The 27,190-nt window shown below is 45.8% G+C and overlaps 1 protein-coding gene across 2 annotated transcripts in view; it reads left to right on the top strand.

Moving 5' to 3' along the window:
- The window catches only part of UBE2L3 (ubiquitin conjugating enzyme E2 L3), a 42,849-nt gene extending 17,320 nt beyond the window's left edge, over positions 1-25,529 (top strand). For both annotated transcript variants that reach the window (XM_082640287.1, XM_082640288.1), the window contains 2 exons: positions 20,539-20,725; positions 25,170-25,529. In XM_082640287.1, coding sequence (XP_082496413.1) covers positions 20,539-20,725; positions 25,170-25,324 — 342 coding nt within the window. In that variant the 3' untranslated portion in view covers positions 25,325-25,529. The remainder of the gene's footprint in view (positions 1-20,538; positions 20,726-25,169) is intronic.
- Positions 25,530-27,190: the final 1,661 nt, after the last annotated feature.

Raw genomic sequence — 27,190 nt, 5'->3', positions numbered from 1 at the left:
TAGGTGCAAAAGTTCTCAGCTTGATTTGTGTCTTTGTCCCATTTGGGCTGTTGTATAACAAAATACTAGACAGCTGAGCTTATAAGCAACAGAAATTTATTTCTCACAGTCCTGGAAGCTGTAGGTCTGAGATCAGTGCTGGTTGGGTGAGGGCCTTCTTCTCACGAGTCACAGGCTGTTCCTCGCATGGCAGAAGGGGCACCAGTCCCATTCGTGAGGGCTCTGCCCTGGTGGTCTAATCCCCTCCCAGAGGCGCCACCTCCCCACACCATCACCTTGCGGGGGTAGGTTATTGTTTTTGTTTTTCTGGCTGTGTTGGGTCTTCGTTGCTGCACACAGGCTTTCTCTGGTTGTGGTGAGTGGGGGCTACTCTTTGTTGCAGTGTGTGGGCTTCTTGTTATGGTGCCTTCTCTTGTTGTGGAGCACGGGCTCTAGGTGTGCAGGCTTCAGTATCTGTGGCCCACGGGCTTAGCTGCTTTGCGGCATGTGGGATCTTCCCTGACCAGAGCTTGAACCCATGTCCCCTGCATTGGCAGACAGACTCTTAGCCACTGCGCCACCAGGGAAGTCCGGGGCGGTAGGTTTTTTTTTTTTGCGGTACGCGGACCTCTCACTGTTGTGGCCTCTCCCGTTGCGGAGCACAGGCTCTGGACGCGCAGGCTCAGCGGCCATGGCTCACGGGCCCAGCCGCTCCGTGGCATGCGGGATCTTCCCGGACCGGGGCATGAACCCGTGTCTCCTGCATCGGCAGGCGGACTCTCACCCACTGTGCCACCAGGGAAGCCCTTGGGGGGTGGTAGGTTTTGACATAGGAATTTGGGGGGGACACAAACATTCGGACCATAGTAATTTGCATTTAAACTTTTGTTTTTGCAGTTGAAGGTTTTTTCACTTATCTATTGACTGTTTATGTCTCTACAGTCTATTATCTAATAAGGTTTTAGTATGTTTTTCAAATTGCAGGAATTCTGTGTATTAATCCTTTGTGTCTGGGACAAATAATTTTCAGCTTAGTGTTTTCTTTTAAATTTTGTTTATTCAAAATTCCTAATTTTAAAGCTTCTCTTTTAAAAAATTTAAAAATTTTGCTTCATCAATCTTTTTTATTGTGGTAAAATATATATGACATAAAATTTGCCATTATAGTACTTTTTAAGTGTACAATTCAGTGACATTAATTACAGTCAAAATGTTTTGCAGCCATCATCACTGTATTTCCAAAACTTATCACTCAAACAGAAATTCTGTAGCCATGAAGTAATAACACTCGCTCTCCTGCCCCCCAACCCCTAGTACTCCCTAATCTACTCTCTATGTCAATGAATTGGCTTATTGTAGATATTTCACATAAATGAATCATATAAAATTTGTCCTTTTTTATCTGGCTTATTTCACTCAGCATAATTTTTTCAAGGTTCATGTACATCATACCATGTATCAGAACATCAGTTTTATGGATAAATAATAATTTAATTTTCTTTTATATGTCTGCACCACCTTTTTTTTTTTTTTTTTTTTTTTTTGGCCTCGCCTTGCAGCATGCAGGATCTTAGTTTCCTGACAGGGATCGAACCCGTGCACCCTGCAGTGGGAGTGTGGGGTCTTAACCCCTGGACTACCAGGGATGTCCCACTGTACGCCACCTTTTGTTTATCCATCTGTTGATGGGCACTAGGGTCGTTTGCACCTTTGGCTGTTGTGGGTGATGCTGCTGTGAGCATTGGTATGCAGGTATCTGCCTGAGTCCCCATCTTCAGTTTTTCAGGTGTATATATGTAGAAGTGGAATTGCTGGATCACATGGTAACTCTGTGTTTAACTCTTTGAGGAACTGCCAGACTGATTTCCACAGTGGCTGCACCATCTTACATTCCCACCAGCAGTGCACAAGGATTCCAGTTTTTCCACATCCTCACCAACAATTTTTTTTTTTTTTTTCTTTTTTCCTGTGGTACGCGGGCCTCTCACTGCTGTGGCCTCTCCCGCTGCGGAGCACAGGCTCCGGACGCGCAAGGCTCAGCGGCCATGGCTCACAGACCCAGCCACTCCGCGGCATGTGGGATCCTCCCAGACCGGGATACGAACCCGCGTCCCCTGCATCGCAGGCGGACTCCCAACCACTGCGCCACCAGGGAAGCCCAACAATTATTTTCCTTTTTTTTTTTTTTAAGTTATAACCATTCTAGTAGATGTGAATTGGTATCTCATGGTGGTTTCGATTTGCATTTTCCTCATGATTAAGGATGTTGAGCATTGTTTCATGTTTTTATTGGCCATTTGTATATCTTTGGGGGAATGTCTAAAGTTCTTTAACCCCCCCTTTTAAAAAATTTTTATTTATATATTTATTTTTGACTGCATTGGGTCTTCATTGCTGCTCGCGGGCTTTCTCTAGTTATGGAGAGTGGGGGCTACTCTTCATTGCAGTGCGCGGGCTTCTCGTTGTGGTGGCTTCTCTTTGTTGTGGAGCATAGGCTCTAGGCACGTGGGCTTCAGTGGTTGTGGCACACGGCCTTAGTAGTTGTGACTCGCAGGCTCTAGAGCACAGGCTCAGTAGTTGTGGCGCACAGGCTTCGTTGCTCTGCGGCATGTGGGATCTTCCTGGAGGGCTCAAACCTGTGTACCCTGCATTGGCAGGCGGATTCTTAACCACTGCACCACCAGGGAAATCCCTTAAAGACTTTTTTTTAAGAGCAGTGTTAGGTTTGCAGCAAAATTAAGAGGAAGGACAGATATTTCAGGTATACCCCTCCCCCCCTCCCCCACATAGTCTCCCCCATTATCAACATCCCCCACCAGAGCCGGGCATTTGTTATAACTGATGAACCTATGTTGGCACACCATAATCACCTAAAGGGCACAGTTTACATCGGAGTCACTCTTGGTGGTGTACATTCTGTGAGTTTGAACAATGTATAATGACATGTATCCACCATTAGAGTATCATGTAGAGTAGTTTCACTGCCTCAGATCCTATGTGCTCTGTCTGTTCAATCCTTCCCCACTCCTGGCAAATACTGATTTTTTTTTTTTAAACTGTCTTCATAGTTTGGACGTTCAAGACTGTCGTATGGTTGGAATCATACAGAAGCTTTTCAGATTGGCTTCTTTCGTTTAGTAATGTGCAATTAAGATTTCGTTGTGTTTTGATAAGCTCATTTCTTTTTAGCACCAAATAATATTCTGTTGTCTGAATGTACACAGTTTGTTTATCCATTCACCTCCTGAAGGACATTTTGATTGCTTCCACATTTTGGCAGTTCTGAATAAAGCTGCTATATACATTCTGAGTTGGGTTGTTTGTCTCTTTGTCTTTGAGTTAAAGGAGTTCGTTATATATTCTACATATTAAACCCTTACTAGATATATAATTTGCAGATATTTTCTCCCATTCAGTTGTTGTCTTTTTACTCTCTTGACTGTGTCCTTTGATGCACAAAGATTTTAATATTCATGAAGTCCATTTTATCTATTTTTTCTATTGTTACCTGTGCTTTCAGTGTCATATTTGAGAAACCATTGCTAAATCCAAGGTCATGCAGGTTTTGCCCTATGTTTTCTTCTGAGAATTTTTATAGTTTTAACTCTTGAACTTAGCTCTTTGTTCCATTTTGAGTTTTTTTTAATGGTATAGGGTAAGGGTCCAGCTTCGTTCTATTGCATGTGGATGTACAATTTTCCCAGGACCGTTTGTTGAAAAGACTGCTTTTTCCCGTTGAATGATTCTGGCATCCTTGTCAAAAATTAATAGAGCTAGATAACTAATAAGGACCTACAGTGTAGCACAGGGAGCTCTACTCAGTACTCTGTAATGGCCCGTATGAGGAAAGAATCTAAAAAAGAGTGGATATACATAAAACTGATTCACTTTGCTGTACAGCAGAAACTAACACAACATTGTAAATCAACTATACTCCAATAAAAATTATAAAAATAATAGAATATATATGTGAGGGTTTAATTCTGGACTCTCAATTCTGTTCCTTTTTATATTTATTTATTTGGTTGCACTGGGTCTTAGTTGCAGCAGGTGAGCTCCTTAGTTGCAGCTTGCAGGCTCCTTAGTTGTGGCACGTGGGCTCCTTTAGTTGAGGCAGGTGGGTTCCTTAGTTGTGGCTCCAGGGCTCCTTAGTTGTGGCTCACGGGCTCTTTAATTGCGGCATGTATGTGGTATCTAGTTCCCTGACCAGGGGTCAAACCCGGGCCCTCTGCATTGGGAACATGGAGTCTTATCCACTGTACCACCAGGGATGTCCCTCAGTTCTGTTCTGTTGGTCTGAATGTCTGTCCTTATGCCAGTACCACACTGTTTTGATTACTGTAGCTTTGTAGTAAGTTTTTGAAATCAGGAAATGTGAGTTCTCCAACTGTGATCTTTTTCAAGATTGTTTTGACTATTCAGGGCCCCTGTGTAACTGGGCAAGGACCCTATGGGGCCTTCCCGGAACAGACCCCTCCCCCATATCCTCTGCTTTAGCTCCTCCCTGAAGTACCTAGATAAAAGTATCTGATGCACATTTCTTGAGTTGTTTTACAGTTGCTAAAACCACCACCAAATGGAAGAAATTAACTACTTGATGACCATGAGTAAGTAGCTCCCAGACCTACTGGCGCCTAAGGATTGATAATGTTAACCCCTGTGACACTACCCTGTTACCTCACCATCAACCAATCAGAATTGTGCACAAGCTGATTACATACCCTGGGACTTCCCTCCCTCACCTGGCCTTTAAAAATGCTTTCCTGAAACCCATTGGGGAGTTCTGGTGTTTTGAGCACTAGCTGCCCTGGACTCCTTGCTTGGCACCCTGCACTTTCCTTCACTACAACTCAGTGTCAGTAGATTGGTTTTACTGAGCATGGGCAAACAGACCTAAGTTTGGTTCAGTAACACCTTGAGATCCCATATGAATTTTAGGATGGGTTTTTCCATTTGAGAAAAAAAATATTGAGGTTTTGATAGAGATTATATTGAATCTTTAGATCACTTTGGGTAGTATTGTCATCTTTACAATAGCAAGACTTGCAGTCCAGGAACCCAAGATGTCTTTCCATTTATTTAGGTTTTCTTTAACTTCTTTCAGCAGTGTTTTGTAATTTTTGGTGTACAAGTTTTACACCTCTGTATTTTTCAGCTCAGGATGAAAAAGCAAAACTGAAACAAAATCATAGCCTGGGTCACTTGAAACAACAGAATTCAGTTTTCTCACAGTTCTGGAGGCCAGAAGTCCTAGATCAAGGTCTGGCAGTAATCAGTAATCAAAAACCTCCCCAAAAGTAAAGTTCTGAATTGGATGACTTTTCTTGGTGAATTCTACCAAACATTTAAAAAATTCCGTTGGTTTCTGATGAGGACTCTTCCATAGCCTTCTTGCTGTGTCCTCATGTGGCCTTTTCTCAGTGCACAGGGAGAGAGAGCAAGGATGCTGTCTTTTTTTTTTTGGCCGCGCCACGCAGCCTGCAGGATCTTAGTTCCCCGACCAGGGATTGAACCTGTCCCCTCAGCAGTGAAAGCATGGAGTCTTAACCACTGGACCACCAGGGGAGTCCTGGGAGCTCTCTTCTTTTTAGGATACTAATGCTGTCAGATCAGGACTCTACCCTGTGACATCATTTAACCTTAATTACTTCCTTACTCTCTAGCCACCCTGAGGTTAGGATTTCAATATAAGAATTCAGAGGGCACTCAGACATTCAGTCTGTAACAGCCACCTCGGTTAAATTTATTCCTAGATATTTTACTCTTTTCAATGTTACTGTAAGTGGAATTGTTTCCTTAATTTCCTTTTCGGATTCATTGTTGTTCACTGTTAGTGTACAGAAATGCAACTGATGTTGGCGTGTTGATTTTGTATCCAGGAACGTTGCTAAATTCATTTTTTCTAACAGTTTGTGTATGAATAATCTTTAGTTTTCTATGTATGAGATCAATTCATCTCTGAATAGAGGTAGTTTTATTTCGCCCTTTCCAATCTGGATGCCTTTTATTTCTTTTTCTTGCCTGATTGCCCTGGCTAGAACTACCACATATTGTAGTGAATATAAGTGGCAAAAGTGGGCATCCTTGGGACTTCCCTGGTGGTCTAGTGGTAAAGAATCTGCCTTCCAATGCAGGGGACGTGGGTTTGATCCCTGGTTGGGGAACTAAGATCCCACATGCCACGGGGCAGCTCAGCCTGCATGCCACAACTACTGAGCCCATGCACCTTGACTAGAGAGCCTGCATGCTGCAAACTACAGGGCCCACGCGCCGCAACAAAAGATCCCGTGTGCCACAACTAAGACCTGACGCAGCCAAAAAAATAAAAAGCGGGCATCCTTGGGAATTCCCTGGCAGTCCAGTGATTAGGACTCGGGGCTTTCACCGCCGGGGCCCAAGTTTGATCCTTGGTTGGGGAACTAAGATCCCGCAAGCTGTGCAGTGCAGCCAAAAAATAAAAATAAAAAATGTTGGCATCCTTGTCTTGTTACTAATTTTAGGAGAAAAGCTTTCAGACTTTCACCATTCAGTGTGACGTTGGCTGTAGGTTTTTCATGTTGGCTGTAGGCTTTTTTCATGTTGAAATTTCTTTCTGTTCCTAGTTTATTGAGTGTTTTCATCACAAAAGTGTATTAGATTTTGTCAAATGCTTTTTCTGCATCAATTGAGATGATCTTTTTTCCTCCTTCATTCTATTAACATGGTGTGTTGATTGATTGATTTTTGTATGTTGAACTGTCCTTGCATACCTGGGATAAATACTACTTGGTCATGGTGTATGATCCTTTTAATATGCTGCTGAATTTCAGTTTGCTAGTATTTTGTTGAGGATTTTTGCATCAAAATTCATACACTTTTCTAATAGTGTCTTTGACTTTGATATCAGGGTTATGCTAGACTTGTAGAATGAGTTAGAAAGTGTTCCCACCTCTTCAGTTTTTTGGAAGAGTTCAAGAATGATTGATGTTAATTTTTTTAATGTTTGGTAGAATTCACCAAGAAAAGCCGTCCAATTCAGAACTTTACTTTGTTGAGAGGTTTTTGATTACTGGATTACTGATTCAGTTTCTTTACTACTTATAGGTCTATTTAGATATTTTCTCAATTCAGTTTTGGTAGATTGTGTGTTTCTATGAATTTGTCCATTTCATCTAGGTTATCCAATTTTTTGGTGTACAACTGTTCATAGTATTCTCTTGTAATCTCTTTCTATTTCTATAATAAATGTAATGTTCCCACTTTCATTTCTGATTTTAGTAATATGGATTTCCTCTTTTTTCCTTAGTCTAGCTAAAAGTTTGTCACTTTTGTTGATCTCTTCAAAGAACCAACTTGTTTTCATTGATTTTTTTGTTTTCTCTATTTTTTTCCTGCACTGTTTATCTCCTCGGTAATTGTTATTACTTATTTCTTTCTTCTGGTTTTGGGTTCAGTTTGTTCTCTTCTCACTTTTTAAGGTATTCAGTTAGATTATTGATTTGAGATCCTTCTTTTTTGTTGTAGGCATTTACAGCTGTAAATTTTCCTCTGGGCACTACTTTTGCTGCATCCTTAAGTTTTGATGTCTTGTGTTTATCATCTCAAGGTATTTTCTAATTTCCCATGTGATTTCCTTTTTGACCAATTGGTTGTTTGTGTTTAATTTCCTCATACTTGTGAGTTTTCCAGCTTTCCTTCCATTATTGATTTCTAGTTGTATTCCATAGTGGTCAGAAAGATATTTGTTGATCTTCTGTCTTGTTCTGTTACTGAAAGTAGAGTATTGAAATCTCCAACTATTATTTTATAACATATTTCTCCCTTCAGTGCCATCAATTTTTGCTTCATGTGTTTTGGTTCATAATTTGTTAGTTGCATATAGGTGTATAATTGTCATATCTTCTTGATGGATTGAACCTTTTACCAATATATAATGTCCTTTGTGTCTTGTACTTTTTCCGTCATTTACTTCTAACCTCTTTGTGTCTTTGTATGTAAAGTGAATCGCTTATAGTCAGCATATGGGTGGATTGTGTTTTCTTATCCATTCAGGCAATTTCCATCTTTTAAGTGGAGAGTTTATTACATTCACATTTCAAGTAATTACTGATAAGAAAGTATTTGCTTCTGTTATCTGTTTTCTGGATGTCATGTATGCACTTTGTTCCTAAATTCTTCCATTATTGCCTTTTTGGGTATTTAGTTGATTTTTTTGTAGCGTATTATTTTGATTCCATTCTTCTTTTCTTTTCTGTATGCCTGTTAGTTATTTTCTTAGAGGTTACCTTGGGGATTACAATTAACATCTTAATCTTTTAACAACCTAGTTTGAATAATACCAACTTAGTTTCAGTAGTTACAAACACTCTGGTCCTATATATTTCCATTACCCAGCCCCTCATATTGTTACTGTCGCAAAGAGAAGTTACAAACCCAAAGTATAATAACCAATAATGTTGGGTTTTATATTATCTTGTATAGTTTCTTAACCATTTTTCTTTATTTCTTTTTATGGCTTCAAGTTACTGTCTAGTATCTTTTTGTTTAGCCTGAAGACTCCCTTTTGTGTTTGCTTACAGAACATCTACTAGTGATGAATTCATTCCCTCTTTTTCTTTTAGATTTTTTAAATCTGGGAATATCTTAATTTTGGCTTCATTTTTTTTTTCTTTAAATTTTTTTCTGGCTGTGCCACACAGCATGTGGGATCTTAGTTCCTTGACCAGGGCTCGAACCCACTCCCCCTGCAGTGGGAGTGTGGAGTCTTACCACTGTACCACCAGGGAAGTCCCTCACCTTCTTCTTCTTTTTTTAAAAAAAAAATATTTATTTATTTACTTATTTTTGGCTGCATTGGGTCTTCGTTGCTCCACGTGGGCTTTCTCTAGTTGCATTGAGTGGGGGCTACTCCTCATTGTGGTGCTAGGGCTCCTCATTGCAGTGGCTTCTCTTGTTGTGGAGCAGGGCTTTAGGTGCACAGGCTTTAGTAGTTGTGGCACATGGGCTCAGTAGTTGTGGCTCACGGGCTCTAGAGAGCAGGCTCAGTAGTTGTGGCATACAGGCTTAGTTGCTCTGAGGCATGTGGGGTCTTCCCGGACCAGGGCTCAAACATGTGTCGCCTGCATTGACAGGCGGATCTTAACCACTGCACTGCCAGGGAAGTCCCTCGCCTTCGTTTTTGAAGGATATTTTTTGCTGACAGTCTTTTCCTTTTAGCACCTTGAATGTGTCCTCCCACTGCCTTCTGGCCTCCATGGTGTCTGGTTAGAAATCAGTTGTTTGCTGCTTTCAAGTTACTTCTCTTGCTGCTTTCAAGATCATCTCTTTGTCCTTTGATGATTTGACTATGTATCTTGGTATGATCTCTCTGAGTTGATCCTGCTTGCAGTTCCTTGAGCTTCTTGGATGTGTAGATTCATATCCTTTATGGAATTTTGAATGTTTGGGGTCATTATTTTTTAAAATATTCTTTTTGCCCCTTTTCTCCTTCTTATCCGTTTGTGGGCCCCCATAATATGTGTGTTGGTGTGCTAGGTGATGTCCCATATGTCCCTACGCTCTGTTCACTTTTCTTCATTTTTCTGCTCCTTAGATGGGATAATTTCAATTATCCTAACTTCAGGTTTGCTGACTCCTTCTTTTGCTTGCTCAAGTCTACTACTGAATTGCTCTAGTGAGTTTTTCATTTCAGTTATTGTATTATTCTCCAGAATTTTTGTTGAGTCCCTTTTTATAATTTCTGTGTCTTTATTGGTGTTCTCATTTTGTTTAGACATTATTTTCCTAGCTTTGTTCAGTTTTTTGTTTTTGGCTGTGTTGGGTCTTAGTTGTGGTGCGCTGGCTCTTCATTGTGGTAAGCGGGCTTCTCTCTAGTTGTGGCATGTGGGTTTTCTCTTCTCTAGTTGTAGTGCGTGGGCTCTGTAGTTTGCAGCACTCGGGCTCTCTAGTTGAGGCTTGTGGGCTCAGGAGTTGTGTGCGGGCTTAGTTGCCCCACGACATGTGGGATCTTAGTTCCCCGACCAGGGATCGAACCCACATCCCCTGCATTGGAAGGCAGATTCTTTACCACTGGACCACCAGGGAAGTCCCTGGTTTTGTTTAGTTTTTTGCCCATGACTTTTTTTTACCTCTTTGAGCACTTTTTTGGGGGGGTGGGTTTGGCCACACAGCTTGCAGGATCTTAGTTCCCCAACCAGGGATCAAATCCGGGCCCATGGCAGTGAAAGCGCTGAGTCCCAATCACTGGACTGCCAAGGAATTCCCTCTTTGAGCATTTTTAAGACAGTTGATTTTAATCCTTTGTCTGGTAAGTCTAATGTCTGGGCTTACTCAGAGATAGTTTTTGTCAGTTTTTTTTTTTTCCTTTAAATGGGCCATACTTTTCTGTTTCTTTGTATGCTTTGTGATTTTGTTGTTGCTGTTGAAAATTGGACACTTGAATATTATAATGCGGAAATCAGATTCTCCCCCTCCCTGCAGGGTTTGCTGTTCTTGAGTGTTGAAGGCTTTGCTTGTGTTCCACCAGTGTTTTGACTGAAATTTCCTTGAATTCCAGGAGCTTAAAAAAAGTCTCTCAGTCTTTGCAGATTGGCTCTGTGCTAGGGTACTTCTTGAACATGTAGCCAGGCCAGTTACATTTCTGCCTTCTTCACTTCCTGCTTTTCTTGAGCCTATGGTTAGCTGGTGGTGAAAGCTTCAGATTTTCTCAGTTCTTTTCTTAGCGTGTATCCTGTCCTAGGCATATGTGTGACTTTCTCAGCTCCCCAGTGTACCTGGGTACTTCTGAATGCCCTGATATCCCTGGGTTTCTCTGTGGCTTTTCCTCCTTGGCTTTATGCAATCTGTTGTGTCTCACCTGCCATCCTTTGCTGTAGGCAGCTGTGAGTTTTTCATGGCCTTACAGTCTTTTATTTATTTGGCTGCTCTGGGTCTTAGTTGTAGCACATGGGATCTTTGTTGCAGCATACAGGATCTTTAGTTGCAGCGTGCGGGATCTAGTTCCCTGACCAGGGATCGAACCTGGGCCCCCTGCATTTGGAGTGCTGAGTGTTAACCACTAGACCATCAGGGAAGTCCCCTACAGTCTTCTTGAGCAGTTCCTGTGCTTTTCCCATGCTCTGTGGGTTTTGAGCGAGGCAAAACAGATGAGCACCTGTGTCAGCCCTCCGGGTAGCCCTGGACCGGTTAGAACAGACAGACAGTAATAAGGTCTGCTCTGCTTCTCTGGAATGGAGGGCCTGGGTCCCACATGGTGGTCATAGGTGGCCATCATTCACCCGTCTTCAAGATGCCTGTCGCCCAGCCAGGGAGCGGCCAGGCTAAGGGCAAGTAAAGTCGACACAAAGCTTTCCTACTGTGTTTTAGTTGCCTTTTTCGTGATTCTGCATTCACAGCCAAAGGTTGCTGTAAACCTTTGACTGTTTTCCAGAGTTCTGACAAAGTTGGTTCTGATGGTTTCTGCAGTATTTTGTTTGTTTGTTTCTACGGAGGGATGGGAGTTTGGAGCTGCCTGCTTTGCCATTTTGCTGATGTCACACCCTAAATTTTTCTCTTTTAATCAGGAATGAGTGGATTTCATTAAAGGCCATATTACTGTCAATTAGGTTTTGTGGTGTGGGTTTTCAAAGTGGCCTGTTAATTAAGCCCCTCATTGCTTTCTGGATTAATTCCCTCTTCAGTACAATGGACTGTTTTTAAATATTCCAGTGTATTAAATTTCCTAGTCTTTAGTGTGTTTGCATCTGTGGTCATATGTGAGATTGGATTGTGTTTTCTGTGTTTAGTGGATTTTGATAGATGGTTATACTGACTTCATGTATCAAGAAGTAGAAATTCCATTCTTTTTTCTGTGTTCTGATTTGCTAATTTTTGCTTTTATGGTAATTTCTGCTTTTATGTTATGTCTTTTGTTTTCCTTGGTATTTGCTCTTTGCTCTTTTTTAAAATTTATTTTTAATTTATTTATTTTTGGCTGCATTGGGTCTTCATTGCTGTGCGTGGGCTTTTTCTAGTTGCAGTGAGCTGGGGGCTATTCTTTGTTGCAGTACACAGGCTTCTTATTGCGGTGGGTGCTCGTTGAGGAGCACGGGCTCTAGGCACGCAGGTTCCGTAGTTGTGGTGCGTGGGCTCAGTAGTTGTGGCTCGCGGTCTCTAGAGCACAGGCTCAGTAGTTGTGGCACATGGGCTTAGTTGCTCCGTGGCAGGTGTGGTCTTACCGGATCTGGGCTTGAACCCGTGTCCCCTGCATTGGCAGGCAGATTCTTAACCACTGTGCCACCAGGGAAGTCCCTCTTTGTTCTTTTCTAACTTGATGATTTGAGTGCTTAGTTCTTTGTGTGTGGGGGTGTTCATCCCCAGTTGAGTTCCTTTCTTGCCTGGGCTGCTCCCTACCCATGTCATTGTCACTCTGGACTTACAGGGGTGCTGCTGCTGGTTTTACCTTTTATTGAGAAGGTAAGACATGCACACGTGACAACGTTTCAACAACGACAGTGTCTTCTGTCTGTGCCCCTGTCCCTCATTTGTAAAAGGAGCTGGTAAATGCCTGCCTCTCGTCAGTGTGTAGTCAGACTGTCCTGGATTTCTTTGCCTTTGGGCTTCAGAAGCACAGACTTGGGAGTCAGCTTTGTACTCCTGAGGCCTTGCATCTCCAAAACTGTGTCAATAATTGTTTTTAAAATGAAATTGAGTTTCGTGGAGAGGCCTCGTACCGCCCTGGTGGTCACTCCACCAGCCTGTTGGGAGAGGACACAGTCTTTCTGCCATCACAGTGTCTCTGGCCTCTGCACTAGCCCCGAGGCTCGCGCACCAGGTTCTGCTGAGCAGAGTGTTTTTGGGAATGAGCCTCAGGTACACCGATCACATCCCATTGCAGAAGCTGCAACTGCCTTTGCCTCTGTGCAGGCCATTCCGTCTCACAGGTTCTTTGAGCACCTCGCAGGCCCTGGCTCCCCGACCTGGGCTCGGGCCCCAGCCTCTTTTGAGGAGCTTTTGCTCCCCTGTCCTGGGGCTGGGCTGCTCAAAACTGACAATTGTTGAGGTAAATACCTGTTTGTTAACTTTCAGAGAGAGAGGCCTCCTATTCTGCTTGTGAAGCCGTGTGTGCCCCTTCCAACTGGCTCATCCTCCTGCACCTGCGTCTTTCTGGTGCTCTCCATTCCCTGGTCTCAGTGAATCACTCCCTCCTCTCTGTTCCCTCCACTCACCATTCATAGTAGTGAGGTCGCTTTTGACTGCAAGTAAGGAAACCCCCTACTTAGTGTGGCTTTGAAAAGGGAAAGTTGCTGCCCCTGACAGAGTCCTGTGGCAGGGGCTCTGGGCTGGCCATCCAGCAGCTCAGCGAGGGGAGAGCACAGACCTGCCTGGGCTTCACGGTTTCCCGGAAGGAAGAGACCATCTCTTCTTTTCTCTCTCTCTCCTTGAACTTTTTATTTTGAGATAATTGTAGCTTTTCATGCAATTGTAGGAAGTAACACAGAGATTCCCCAGTAGCCTTCACCTGTTGTGCAACTGTAGCGCAGTGCTGTAACCAGGAAGTGGGCCCTGATCAGTCCACCAACCCCATTCAGACTTCTCCAGCTGTGACACGTGTGTGTGTGTAGTTTGGTGTGACCAAAAGCAAAGACGCCCATCCCAGGGGCCCACCACAGACCCCTCACTCCTCTATCCAGAACCAGGACGTATGGCCACCCCTGGCCTGTCACTGGCCGAGGTGTAGGCAGTACCATGATGGACTGTGCTGTCCAAAAGGAGTATACTGCAAGCCACAGCCATGCTTTTAAATTTTACAGAACTCCCATTAAAAATGAAAATGAGGGAGTTCCCCGGTGGTCCAATGGTTGGGACTCCACGCTTTCACTGCTGAAGGCCCGAGGAGGGTGTGGGTTGAATCCCTGGTCGGGGAACTAACATCAAAGGAAGGAAAGAAGGAAGGAAGGAGGGAAGAAGGGAGGAAGGAAGGAAGGAAGGGAATGAAACAGGTGGAATTCACTTTGGTGAGTATTTTACTTAATACAGTATATTAAAAATATTCTTCTACATGTAATCAATATAAATAATTATTAACTAGTTTATTCTTTTTTTTTGCACAAAGTCTCAAATCCAGGTGGTATTTTACGCTTATGGCACATCTAAATTCGGAAGAGTCCTGTTTCAAGTACACAATAGGCACTTGGGCTGCTGGCCACCATATTGGGCGGGACAGGTGTAGACCAGTCAGGATTTACCCCTGGTTCACAATGAGGGGGCAACATGGACGGAAACAAAACTGGGATTTTGCCAGCAAGGAGACAGCAGGGAGCAGCCGTTGGCTGGACAGTCCGTTGGGGTCAGCTGTGGTCCAGCCCCCCTCTCTTTGGGGCTCCTCAGAGGGCTAATTCTGCTTTATAACTGGTGGTGTGGGGGTCGTCTCAGCGAGTTCTGGTTCAGGCAGAGACCTTTATCTGTTTCCCTCCCACTTCCTGTCCCTAGCACTGTGCATTACACAGAGTAGGCGCCTCACAAACAGTCTGTAAGTTATTGAATTTGTAGTTCTCAGAGAGCCTTGGAAACTACATCTTGGTGTGTGCAGGTGGATTATTCGTGCAGGGTTGTCTCTGTTTCTTGTTCATTAGATGCCAGTAGCCACCTTTGTCATTGGGACAACCTCAGGCATTTCTAAACCTCTCCAGGAGGGACAACAGTGTCCTCAGTCGAAAACCCTGTTTCTGAGTTAGCTTTGATTTCCTTTTTAACAGTTGCATTGAGAGTCACAAACCCTGCATTTCATGCATTTAAAGTGTACAATTATTCAATGGCTATTAGTATATTTGCAGAGTTGTTTCTCCATCACCACAATTTTAGAACATTTTTTATTACTCCTCAAAGAAACCTCCCCTTGTTAGCATCACCCCCAGTCCCCCAGGCGTAGCCAACCACAGATCTACTTTGTAGATTTAGCTATCCTGTATATTTCATATAAATGGAATCATATAATACGTGATGTTTTGTGTCTGGCTTCTTTCCTTAACATAATATTTTCAAGGTTTATCTATGTTGTAGCATGTATTCATACTTCATTCCTTTTTATTGCCAAATAATATTCTGTTGTAATGGATATATCATAGTTTACTTATCCGTTCACCAGTTGATAGGTATTTGGGTTGTTTCCACTGTTTGGCTATTATGAATGATGTTGCTGTGAACAGGATTTTATGTCGACATGTGTTTTCATTTCTTTAGGATATTTAGGAGTGGGGTTGTGGGTCCTGTGGTCGCTTTATGTTTTTGGTAAGGAAGCGTTTGGGTCCAGACACTCTTCACGAGTGCACCAAGTTCTCGCCCGGCAACGGGGAGGAGGTAAGGAAATTGTGCTGCGTCTGATGGTGGAATATGCTGCAGCCCTAGTGAAGGTGTGGGCGCGCCGAGGGCGGGCGAGTGGGTGCTGCCAGCAGCAAACCGCATGCGTGTGTGCAGGGGCGCCGCGTGCCAGGGCGCTGGCCCACACCGCACGTTTTCTACAACAGACAAGGAATTCTCCCATGTTAGTAGCTCTGCGGCTGGGTCTTAGAAAGCGAAGTGTGATCTTCCCCACGCGTGGGCGGGCACAGGCTGTGTAGCCAAGAGCACTGCCCTCCCAGAATCCGGGTCCCTTGACCAAAGGGTGTGCTGACTGCTGTGCGCCGCAGGCTGTGTCGTGGACACGCTCAGCCCTTATCCTGGGGCGGAATGTCTAGTACTACTTTTTTGGTGTGAATGTTATATTTCGATGAGAAATAACAATAAAGCTACTTTTTTTTTTTTTTTTTAGATGTTGGGGTAGGAGTTTATTTATTTATTTATTTTTGCTGTGTTGGGTCTTCGTTTCTGTACGAGGGCTTTCTCTAGTTGTGGCGGGGGGGGCCACTCTTTATCGCGGTGCGCGGGCCTCTCACTATCGCGGCCTCTCTTGTTGCGGAGCACAGGCTCCAGGCGTGCAGGCTCAGTAGTTGTGGCTCATGGGCCTAGTTGCTCCGCAGCATGTGGGATCCTCCCAGACCAGGGCTCGAACCGTTGTCCCCTGCATTAGCAGGCAGATTCTCAACCACTGCGCCACCAGGGAAGCCCCAATAAAGCTACTTCTTTTCTTGAAGGGAAGGTGAATCATGCCGTGAAAGGTGCCCATGAGTTCAGAGGAGGGAAAGTTCCTGTGGAATTCCGTTTTATTGGAGACGGTGATTTTTTTTTTTTTTTGCAATATTCAGCGTGCTTTATTGGGTTTTTAAGAAATCATTTTGAAACTTAGTGACCAACCTAATTTCTTTAGTTTTTTTCTTTGTAATTTATTTTACGGAAGTGTAGTTGATTTGCAATGTTGTGTTAGCTTCTGGTGTACAGTAAAGTGATTCAGTTATATACATGTATGTATTCTTTTTCCTATTCTTTTCCATTATGGTTTAGAGATTGTGATTTTAAATTTAGGTGTAATTCAGAGGGTAGTTTGGTCATGAAAGATTGGAAAATCTGTTCTAAAAATACTTCCACAAATGTTTATTTTCAAAGAGAAAACGATGGAATTTTTTAATGTCAGAGTATTCATTGATAAAGAGCTGTACTGTGAAAAGTCCTGCGAACCCAATTGTTGGAAACAGTACAAAGAGGTCATCTTCAGAAAGCAAAGTTAGCAGACGATGACTCTGTTCACTGCGCAGACTTGGTAATTCAGGCAACCACGGAGAGATAAGAGAGAATGAACACTTAACAGTTACAGGGGGTGAGAAGACACAGTCTGTGCTCAGAGGCCAGGAGCTTTTCCTGCCTTTCGACCAGGCCCTCTAGTGGACTGTGAAGGTTAGAACGCAAGGAAGCCCACCTTCCCGTCCCTCTGTAACTGGACCCCGGGGCAAGCAGCCTGAGGGTGGGTCTGGGCCAGGCCTGGGTAGACGTCCTCAGGGCGGCCAGGCTGGGCTGTGTTCCTTGTGGGTGAAGGGTTACCCCGCGGAAAGGACACTGCTGAGGGTTCTCCACCGGTCGACACACGTGGTCGATCATCAGTGGATCCATCTAGGAGCTGCCTGTCCACATCAGTCCAGCCACGAGTCCCGTGTTGTGTCAGATTGCCAGTTGGGCATGCACCACGGGGACTTGGTGTGGCTGCTGTCCAGGTCAGGGAGTGGCTGCCAGAGAGCTGTGTGGTGTCCTCCCTGAGCCCCAGGGAAAGCTGCCACAATGGTGACACAAAACTGTGACTGATGTACGATGGTGGAAGGACTCTGGGTCTTCAGTGGATTAAGAGGTGCATGGGGTGTGGTGGGGTCTCGGGGTTCCTGAAGGTTGCCCTGGGGAGGAAAGGGCCGGCTTGCCTGCAGGCCAGGAGTGGACCCGTGGGGGAAAGGCCCAAGGGGTTTGGAGGAGCCTCCTCTTGGTCTTAGTTGCTCCAAAGTGGCTTTGTGCCTGGGGAGGGTGGGGTGAGAGCCAGGAGGGGCGAGAGGAGCCAGGGTTTGCACTGTCCTTGCCGGTATCCCTCCATGGCTTGTGGAGAGGACCGTCTGAGGCAAATTCCTGAAATTTTGAATACTATTTTTCTACCACAAAGCTGTGTTTTCTCATTGAGGCCCCTTCTAGTTTCTGAGCTGCCTTCCCACAGAATAAGTTTAGCTCTAATGTGTGGAAAACTCACGTGTGGCACTTAGGCCTTTATCCACAGGGTAGGTCCTGTGTTGAATTTTTGCACACCCCCTTCCACACAAATCCCTGGGATTTTGGAGCCACTCCTTTGGTCACCCCGAGCCCTGGACGGGGACAGAGTCTCCGAGGAGTTAAGACACATTCCCTGTGCAGCGAGAGGTTCGGCCTGTCCTGTGTCCTGTAGTGAGAGAGCTGCTTCTCCTGACTTTTTGCCCATGTGCAGCATGCAACGTGGGTGGCTCCTACCTCCGGGTCACCCCCACATGACAGATGTTGGGGAATGTCCTGGGCTTGCCTGGCTGGCCTGGCTCGTCCTTGTCTCCAGCTCCTGGCACGTGGCCCAGCACGCGGCGGGCCCCAGGTGGGGTTGGTCAGTCCTGGGTGATGGTCGAACATACCTGGTGGGTCTCAGCAGCCAGGGTCATCCAGGAAGGCTCTTTCCGTGGCTGAAGCAGGTCCCTTCTTAAAACCCTGAAGCAAAATCTCCGCGTCCCCGTGGGCTCGTTGGTAATGGTGAGTCTAGCGCTCCTAGGTAGTGAGCAGTCAGGACAAGGCCTGGGAGGAGTCCGCTGCCACTTTAACTTCTGGACAGTGTTCTAGACAATTCTGTGTTCCCTAAAGAAGGGATTAGGGAAGGTTTTGTTAGGGTGAAAATGATTTCCCGGTCCAGCCATGGCCCACCCCCTCCGGATGTGCGTGGGTCTGTCTCCTCACCCAGGTGCAGCACCCGCGGTGTTGACATCTCCTCCCTCACCTGCCCCTGAGGCACCACCTTCCTGACGCGCTTCCTGTAGGTTCATCTTCCGACCGCGGATCCAGCTGCTCGATTGGGTGGTTCAGACCCCTAAACTTGGCCCCAGCCTCCTGTCTTGCTCCATGCTGTCCCCTCCAGGCCCCTACCGTCCTAGTTTTTAGTCCTCTCTGCTGGGAAGGCCTCTCCCACCCCTCAGCCTTCCCTAATTTTACCCTTTTTGGGTGGGGATAGACCAGGGGACAGTGTGGGGACCTGGCGTGTGCCGGCCTCACTCTCCAGCAGAGGAATCCTATTTGCTGGAGAATATCTCATTACGCTGGTGCTTGAGGAGGCAGCGCTGTGCATTCCTGGGCACTCAGTGAAGCCGGGCCTCCTTTGAGTGGGCTGGGACCCCGGAGAGCTGGAGTCCGGGGCCGGGAGGCCGCAGACTGGAGGGCTGGCTCAGCTCTGGACGTGGAGGCAGAAGCTGGAGAGAGGCTGGCCTCTTTCTCTTGGGGCATCTCTCAGAGGCTCCTGGGCCATCAGTGTGCAGGCCCTGAGGGATAGTTCTCTGAGTGGTCCTAAGGACACAGGGGTGGGGCATGGTTCTGGCCCTGCCTGGCGACCAGCTAGGGGCCAGCTCAGTTCCTCAGGGGCCAGCCATCCAGCTGAGTGCTGGCTTTATTCTGGAGTTGTGGCCACCTCTTTGGCCTTTCAGCACTTGGTATGGTCTGGGTTGGGTTGTTATTTACCCCTGGTGTAACTCTTCATACCTTCAAAAAAGATAAAGAGATATTTGCAAAAGACATTATCTGAAAAAGGGCTGTTAACCCCAGATATACAAAGAACTCTTAAAACTCAATAACAAGAAAACAAAGAACCTGATTTTAAAATGGGCCAGGGACTTCCCTGGTGGCGCAGTGGTTAAGAATACTCCTGCCAATGCAGGGGACACGGGTTCGAACCCTCGTCCGGGAAGATCCCACATGCCACGGAGCAACTAAGCCCGTGTGCCACAACTACTGAAGTCCATGCACCTAGAGCCCGTGCTCCGCAACAAGAGAAGCCACCACAATGAGAAGCCCGTGCACCCCAAAGAACAGCCCCCGCTCACCACAACTAGAGAAAGCCCGTGTGCAGCAACGAAGACCCAACGCAGCCAAAAATAAATAAATAAATAAATTTATAAATAATAATAATAAAATGGACCAAAAATCTGAACAGACTTCTTACCAAAGAAGACATACAGATAGCAAATAAGCATATGAAAAGGTAGTCAACACCATATCATTAGGGAATTGCAAATTAAAACTACAGGATACAACTACACACCTGTCAGATTGGTGGAACTCCAGAACGCTGACAACACCAAATGCTGGCGAGGATGTGGAGCAACAGGAACTCTCGTCAGTGCTGGTGGGAATGCAGAATGGTGCAGCCACTTTGGAAGATAGATTGGTGATTTTTTACAAAACTAAGCATACCCTTAACCTACAATCGTGCTCCTTAGTATTTACCCAAAGGAGATGAAAATATATGTCCACACAGAAACCTGCACACGGTTGTGGATAGCAGCTTTATTCATAATTGCCAAAAGCAACCAAGCTGACCTTCAGGAACTGAATGGATAAACTACATCGAGACAATGGATTAATATTCAGTGACAAAAAGAAGTGATCTAACAAGCCACAAAGGAATCTTAAATGCATATTACTAAGTGAAAGGAGCCAGTCTGAAAGGGCTGCATACTGCATGATTCCAACCATAGGGTATAATACTTTATAAAACCCATTCAGTGTCCAGCACCGAGAGTGAGCCCTGCTGTAGACTGTGGACTGTGGGTGATGATGTGTTGGTGTTGGTCCATCACCTGTAACGCGTGTACCACTCTGGTGGGGGAGGCTGTGTGTGTGTAGGAGTTCTGTACTTTCCTCTCAGTTTTGCTGTAAACCTAAAACTACTCAAAAAAAATAAAGTCTATTAAAAAAAAAAAAAAAGGTAAAGAGGCCAGGGCATCCATCTCAGACCCTTTCACAGGTTAGCAGACGTGTTGCTCTAGAAATACAGATTGATTGTTGTTCCCCTGAAGGTGACAAGGCTTCAGTTGATACAACCTCTTGAAACAAATTAATTTTTCCAGTGAACAATTAGAACACTCCTGTCTCAGCTACAGGTTCACTCCGCCCTCTTTCCTTTCCCTCCAGGACAACCCTCCGTATGATAAAGGGGCCTTCAGAATTGAAATCAACTTTCCAGCAGAGTACCCATTCAAACCACCGAAGATCACGTTTAAAACGAAGATCTATCACCCGAACATTGATGAAAAGGGGCAGGTCTGTCTGCCGGTAATTAGTGCTGAAAACTGGAAGCCAGCAACCAAAACTGACCAAGGTAAGGCATCTCCTCGTGTCTTCTGGGGACACTGCTGCGGGCAGGGCCTTCTAGGCCCCTTCTGACACCACGTCGCACGGAGTCCAGAGAAATCCTATAGCGCTGACCACCGTGTCCACAGAAGGCTGCTGTGGTCCCGCTGTCCCATGAGCTTGGCGCATCTCAGCTAAGCTTCAACCCACGCAGGTGTTCTCGTGCTTGCAGCCCAAGGGGGACCCGCGCAGACAGACCAGACCAGCGCTCGCTCCCAGTGCAGGGAGGGGTGTGACCCTGCCCCTGGGAGTGTTCGTGAGGATTGTGGGCTGCCCGGAGTGGGGGAAATGGCCTCACACAGCAGTTAGCATGTGGACTCAGACTGGAAGGGGGAAGGGAGGGTGTTGAGGGCCTGTGGGCTTGAGCCGGAGCCACGTGGCAGGCCACAGGATGCTGGGGCTCATTGGGGTGTCTTGGGAGGGCACGGCCAGACTTGAGGGCAGTGTGCCCACGTGAAAGCACACAGTCAGCCTTAGCGGGCCTGGAACTCCCTGTGTGTCCCTGGGTCTGGGTGCCCTCATTTTTCTGGGAAAAGTACTTGATTCACTACTGTGGTCGCCCCCCTCTTTTCCACGGCAGGTGACTAAACTTTGTTATAGACTGTGTCTAGTTTTTATTCTTAATTCTAGAATTTTCTTTTGCAATCCTAACCTCATTTTTGGTGGCTTTTTTGTAAGTAACTCCCTGAACCACTTATGGTCTTTTTAGATTAAGGAGAATGGATGAGGCTGGAATTTGAGAGGCTGCAGGTATTGGTTTTTTTTTTTTTGGTGACTGATATAAACAGTCATTTTCCAGTGGAACCCCTGAAAGACTCACTGAAACAGTCACCATGAAAGGCATCCACCAGGCTCCCACAGCTGAGCAGCAGAAAGCGGTGGGTACCAAGCGTGGAGTCACAGTGGAGGGGTCTCCATGGGGCTTGGTGCTTGGTCGTGCACAAGCTGATGTCTGTAAAAGATTGACAGAGTTGTTCTTAAGCACACAAACTCCTAGCTCTGTGTGGGAGCCTGCAGTTGCTGCATTTGCTCAGGTGGCCAGACCACAGAGAGTTAGGGTCTCCTCCCTCACCTGAGAATTGGGCGCAGGTACCTGTGCTCTGCCCTTCTCACAGGGCAGGCTGCCCAAGAGGGCCGTGGCAGCACCGGTCCTGTTTTCAGCTTCAGGTCTCGGTGAGCAGCCAGCATGCTCTGCTTTTCCGGGTTGTGGGTGCTTTTTTCAAATAGATAAATCTAAGATAGGTTTTTCATTCTTTTGTACTTGTTGACTTAAGTTTTGAAGATAAAACTTTTATCTTAAACACAGTGCTGTTCTACATGCAGCACCGGGAGAATTGCTATTTTGTGATCAGAGACAGGGTTTCTCTCTAGATCATTCTGTAGATTCCTCCGGCATGGCCTTGAGCTTATCCTCACACACTTCAGGAACGTTGTCCCTGGCACTTGACACCGTGTCCCCCGTGTTTCAGTTACCTGTTACTGTATTACAAACCATCTCAAAACTTAGTGGCTTAAATTAACAACAGTTTATTATTTCTCATTCTGTAGGTTCACTGGGCTCAGCTGGGTGATTCTATAGCTGGTCATTCCTGGGGTCATTCATGGTTCACTATAATTCAGCATTCACAGCAACTTTTTAGTGGGTAACTACTGTGAATAATGAGAAGCAACAGTATATGGAATGTCCAGAATAGGCAGATCTATAGTCAGAAAGGAGGTTAGTGTTTGTCTGGGGATGGAGGAGGGGTCTAGGAAGTGATTACTAAGGAGAGTGGGTATTCTTTGGGGATGATGAAAACGTTCTGGAGTTAGATAGTGGCGGTGTCACATGATTTTGTGAATACACTAAAAACAACTGAATTGTATACTTCTCAGAGAGTTTATTTTTTGGTATGTGAATTATATCTCAATTTTTAAAAAGAAAGTAAAGAAGCATTAAAAATTGAGCAAAAGTAGGAGAAAAGTCAAGAAACAAGGCAAACCTGTATCATACAGAAAGGTGGTAGGAGTTGGCAATAATAACAGTAACCAGAAGAAAGGATGTAAAAACAAGAGTTTTCCTCAGCAGTGTGTCTGGTTCTGGTACATATCTATCAACAGAGCAAGGGCTTTGTTGGGTGGTGAAAGAGATTCGCCATATGAAATACAGTCAGTAAGGAAGCCTGTATAATACTGACCTCTACACGAACCAGACAACACAGCAACAAAATTATATAAACAGAAAAGTCAGATTCATAAATATCAAATGTTTTAGTCCCCCCATACCCATTTGCTGTCTTATAACAAATCAAGTAGATAAACTTTAGAAAGAGGACTCAAATACAATAAACAGGATAAGATTAATAAACTTACCCTTCATAGCACAATCCATGGAAGACCACTGCATTGTACGCCTTCGTGTATGGGGGAAGGTATGGGTCACATTTTACTCTGTGAGAATGGAGCCCACTGGGTCCCCATGAAAAGGGATGAGTTACAGATACGGTTTACATCCTCCATCACAAACTGTCAGAAAGAACAAAAACAAGGAAATTTTATAGACTTTAGTCTCTGATCATATACAGTGAGAAAGGAGGTAAGTTTTGATAATGTTTTTAAGCCCCTACATTTTGGAGGGGGAAAGATCCTTCTGAGTAGCATTTGGGTCAAGGAAGAGATCAAGAAGCCAGGGCTCGATCATTTATAAAACATAATGAGTGTGCCCCCCCGTATGTGAAAGTGATGGATGGGGCTGTGGTTGTGGTTTGGAAAGCGTCGTAGCTGTCGGTGTTCTCACTGTGGAAACAAACGAGCTCAGCTGGGTTTTCTTACAGTTTACAGGAGTAGAGAAAGAATGAAGCACTCATCAGAACTACTTAGTTAACTTGAAAATATTTAAAGCAAGTTCTCCGAAAAGAATTAGACGAACTGCAAACTTGCAAAGTGAATTATCTTTTGAAAAGCACGTCTTAACGATGAATGTATTTGATGCTAATACATTAGGTATTAAGATGATCATAGTGAGAATCAGACAGCCTGAGTCTCCATAATGGAGGAAAACTTGAAAACTCATCAGTGTCAACTCTGCTTCAGAACCATTTCTAATCCTGGAAAAAGATGGGAAGCCACCTTATAAATGTGCTATAGGGCAAATGTGGTTCAGGTTTCCCAAAAGTTAAGAACAGCAGTCTCATGGCTGAGCGTGCTGTGGAGAGTCTTGGAGTGCATTGGGCTGGGGTGCCTCAGAGATGCTGAGAAAGAGCCACTGGGAAGAGTGTTTGTTCCAGTGGTTGCTTCCTCTGGCCGGGAAGGAGGCAGCATAGGTGCTTATTTCATGTTTATGGATGCGTGCCTTCAGTTTATGGCAAGTGAAAGTGATTTTCCGTAAGAGTTACTAATAGTTAACTTTCTTTAAAAAATATTTTTGATGTGATTTAAAGAAATATATTAAGTAAATAATCACTTAAGCGCCATGTGGATTTGTGACAAACAAGGAGAAATTGGAACAAAAAGCTTTTTTAACCCATTCCTTGTGATGCTGGGGTGAAGAGCGTGGGCTCCCAATAAAGGCACCTGGCATCGGCAGTCCAGAGGAGAGGGGCCTTTTTGCTAGGACAGTGGGGGTGCTGGTCCTGGTGGGGGTTGGGGGGAGTCAGGGGACGTGTGTGGGAAGCCTGGTGGCTGCATGCACCCCACTTCTGAGGAGACCAGGGGTTCCTGGACCTTCTGTACTTCCCCCTCCCCCACCCTCCACTCCCTCCTGGCCCTCCTGTCCAGGGCTCGCTGTCTAGCACATCTGGGCCTGACTGCCCTTTGGGGAGCATTGTGAAATCCACCCTGAGCCATCCGTGTGACTTCCACCTCTGGAATGGACTGTGCAGTGCTGATGAGGGCTACAGCCTCCCAGTGGTTAATGCACGGTGGTCGAGTGAACCTTTCTCGGCCGTTCAGAAGCTGCTAGGGGTCTTTCAGGGTGGGCTCATTATCCATTTACACGGTGCAGGCCTGTCACACACCCTGAACCGAGTGTAGTGCTGGGCACATTGCCCAGTCCCTGCCCTGGAGAAGCTTCACCTGCATGAGAGTGGGGGTGTCAGTGGTGGGCCTGGGTCTCCAAAGTAGGAGAGGGGTGAGAGTGACTGGGGACTGGGACATCCCCAGTGTGTCAGTACAGGAAGGCTTCCTGGAGGAGGAGGAGGAGGACGTGGCATCACTCTGTACGGTTAGTTATCTACTGTAGCGCTGGCTGTTTGTCCTCCATCACTTTCTTCTCATCATGGGAATGATGGGTTGAGTGCTGGTGGTTAGAAATTTGCATGAATGGGAGGCTGCTCTGTCTGAGAAGCATATAGATGTTCAATCAGAGCTGTGTTTCTTGCCACGCCCCTTCCAAGGGCCTTCTAACCAGCGGTGCCTTGTCCTTTTCTTGGCAGTCATCCAGTCCCTCATAGCACTGGTGAACGACCCCCAGCCCGAGCACCCGCTCCGGGCTGACCTAGCTGAAGAATACTCTAAGGACCGTAAAAAATTCTGTAAGAACGCTGAAGAGTTTACAAAGAAATATGGGGAAAAGCGACCTGTGGACTAAAATCTGCCGCGATTGATTCCAGCAAGTGTGAGCAGAGATGCCGAGCAGTGCATTCAGACACCCCACGAAGCAGGACTCTATGGAAAATTGACATGTGCCACCGCCTGGCGTCTGCTTGTGGCAGTTACTAACTTTCTACAGTTTTCTTAATCAAAAGTGGTCTAGGTGACCTGTAAAGAAAGGATTAAAAATTTAAGATGTTCTAGTTCTGCTTTCTTTGTTTTAAAAATCACTGCTTCAGTCTACTTTAAAAGAATGGTGTTTCTTTTGCTGTCCAAATTTATCCAAAATCTTCAGTTTACATTTAGCCCATAAGGTTAAAAAAAAGTTGTGGTTCCCCTCTTCCCCTGCCCTTGCAACTCCCACTTTCTTGCGTTTAGTTTGTTCTCCGCTCACTTCCCCAAGCCCAGGCCCTGCCTCCCGCCGGGAGGGGCAGCCGAGTTCTCTGCGGCTCCTCCGCTGCCCTCCTTGGCGCGCGGCCTGGTGTGGGAGTCAGTTAAGTTTCTCTTGACTCTGATTTATAATATCCTTTTAAAAAAATTAAAAAACAAGCAAACAACCATCTCTACTCCCACCCCCTCCCAAAAACAAAGCTGTGGAAAGGGAGGCCTAGCTCTGCTGTAAAACTCTGGCTAATGTTACCCCAGTAATGCTGACCAGATTGGCAGACCCTGCTGTCTGCGTCATGATGAACTCCACCTGGGCCGGCCTGCTTAGGGAGACCCCCCAGCACCAGGTCTGCGACAGCCCCCAGGGGTGTGCCAGCCAGAGCACGGTGCACTTGTGGGAGGAATTTTTCACCAGAGAGGCTCCTGAGGCCACAGGTTGCCACTCCTCCCTGCAGCTGTTCTAGAAGATGTCCAGGTCCCTGCGGACAGTGCTAAAGCCAGAGTGTCTACTTGAAATGCCACGCTCACCGACGTGTCCACCCGACGTAGCTCAGAGCTCACCCTCTGCGTCCTCAGTGCAGCAGTCCCACCGCGGCCCTTCCTCAGCACGTTTGACCCTCTGGCAGACTCCTCTGTCACCGGCACCAGCCTGGGGTCACCGGCGCCCCACTGGCCCTTCCTCTGGAGCATCCACACGGCCCAGCCCAGGAACAGGATGGCCTCCCCCTCCCACTGGACTCACGGCCTTCGCGGAGTCAGGCTCCATGTGAAGCTCACTCAGTAATATCCTTTACATGTTTTATATTGTTTTGACTGCCTTTTTTTTGTAGAAATAAAAATTGACCTTAGAATTTATCATCAGATGAACTTGTAAGGATTTGAATGTTAATGTCTTTTCAAAGCAAGTGGGACTGTCCCTGAAGTAGAAGAGTCCTTGTCACTGACACCCAGGGGAAGCTAGTGGTCCAAGCACTGTGTGTCACCACTTCCACTTCTGCCACTGGTGGCTTCGCTTCTGGGCGCTCCAGGGGCTAGATCCTGTGGGGAAGATGACTTAACCTTGGCTTTCTGTTTTAATTTCAGTTCTATAATTTGAGGTCTTTCCAGGCTTGCAGACCTGAGGTGGCTTGTGTGCAGAGGTGGGGTGATGGTGGGTGAGGCCGCATACGTGCAGCCTGCAGCGGGTCTCATGAACGCAACTTCTTTAGTCCCAGGTACGCAAGAGTCACGTTCTGGAGCCTCCCGTGCGCCCGGGCTGGTGAGGGCGCCGGCCAGCACATCCACATCTGTCTCTTCATTAGCAGAAAGGCGATGATGGACTTTACTTCACTCACACGCAGATTTGTAATAAAATGCCAAATTCTGTCAGAAGCTATCCAGATAAGTTACCATTTGTTCTCGTCGCTTCTCTGAATCCAGAAATATTGCCATTCCTGGAAACTGTCCCATTGCTTCGTATTTCTACCAGCGTAGCTCT

The sequence above is a fragment of the Mesoplodon mirus genome (genome assembly GCF_964341445.2).
Source record: "Mesoplodon mirus genome assembly, chromosome: 13".
In the NCBI taxonomy this organism is placed as follows: domain Eukaryota; kingdom Metazoa; phylum Chordata; class Mammalia; order Artiodactyla; family Ziphiidae; genus Mesoplodon; species Mesoplodon mirus.
Note: the sequence above shows the minus strand (reverse complement) of the source record. Positions and strands in the feature narration are given on the sequence as shown.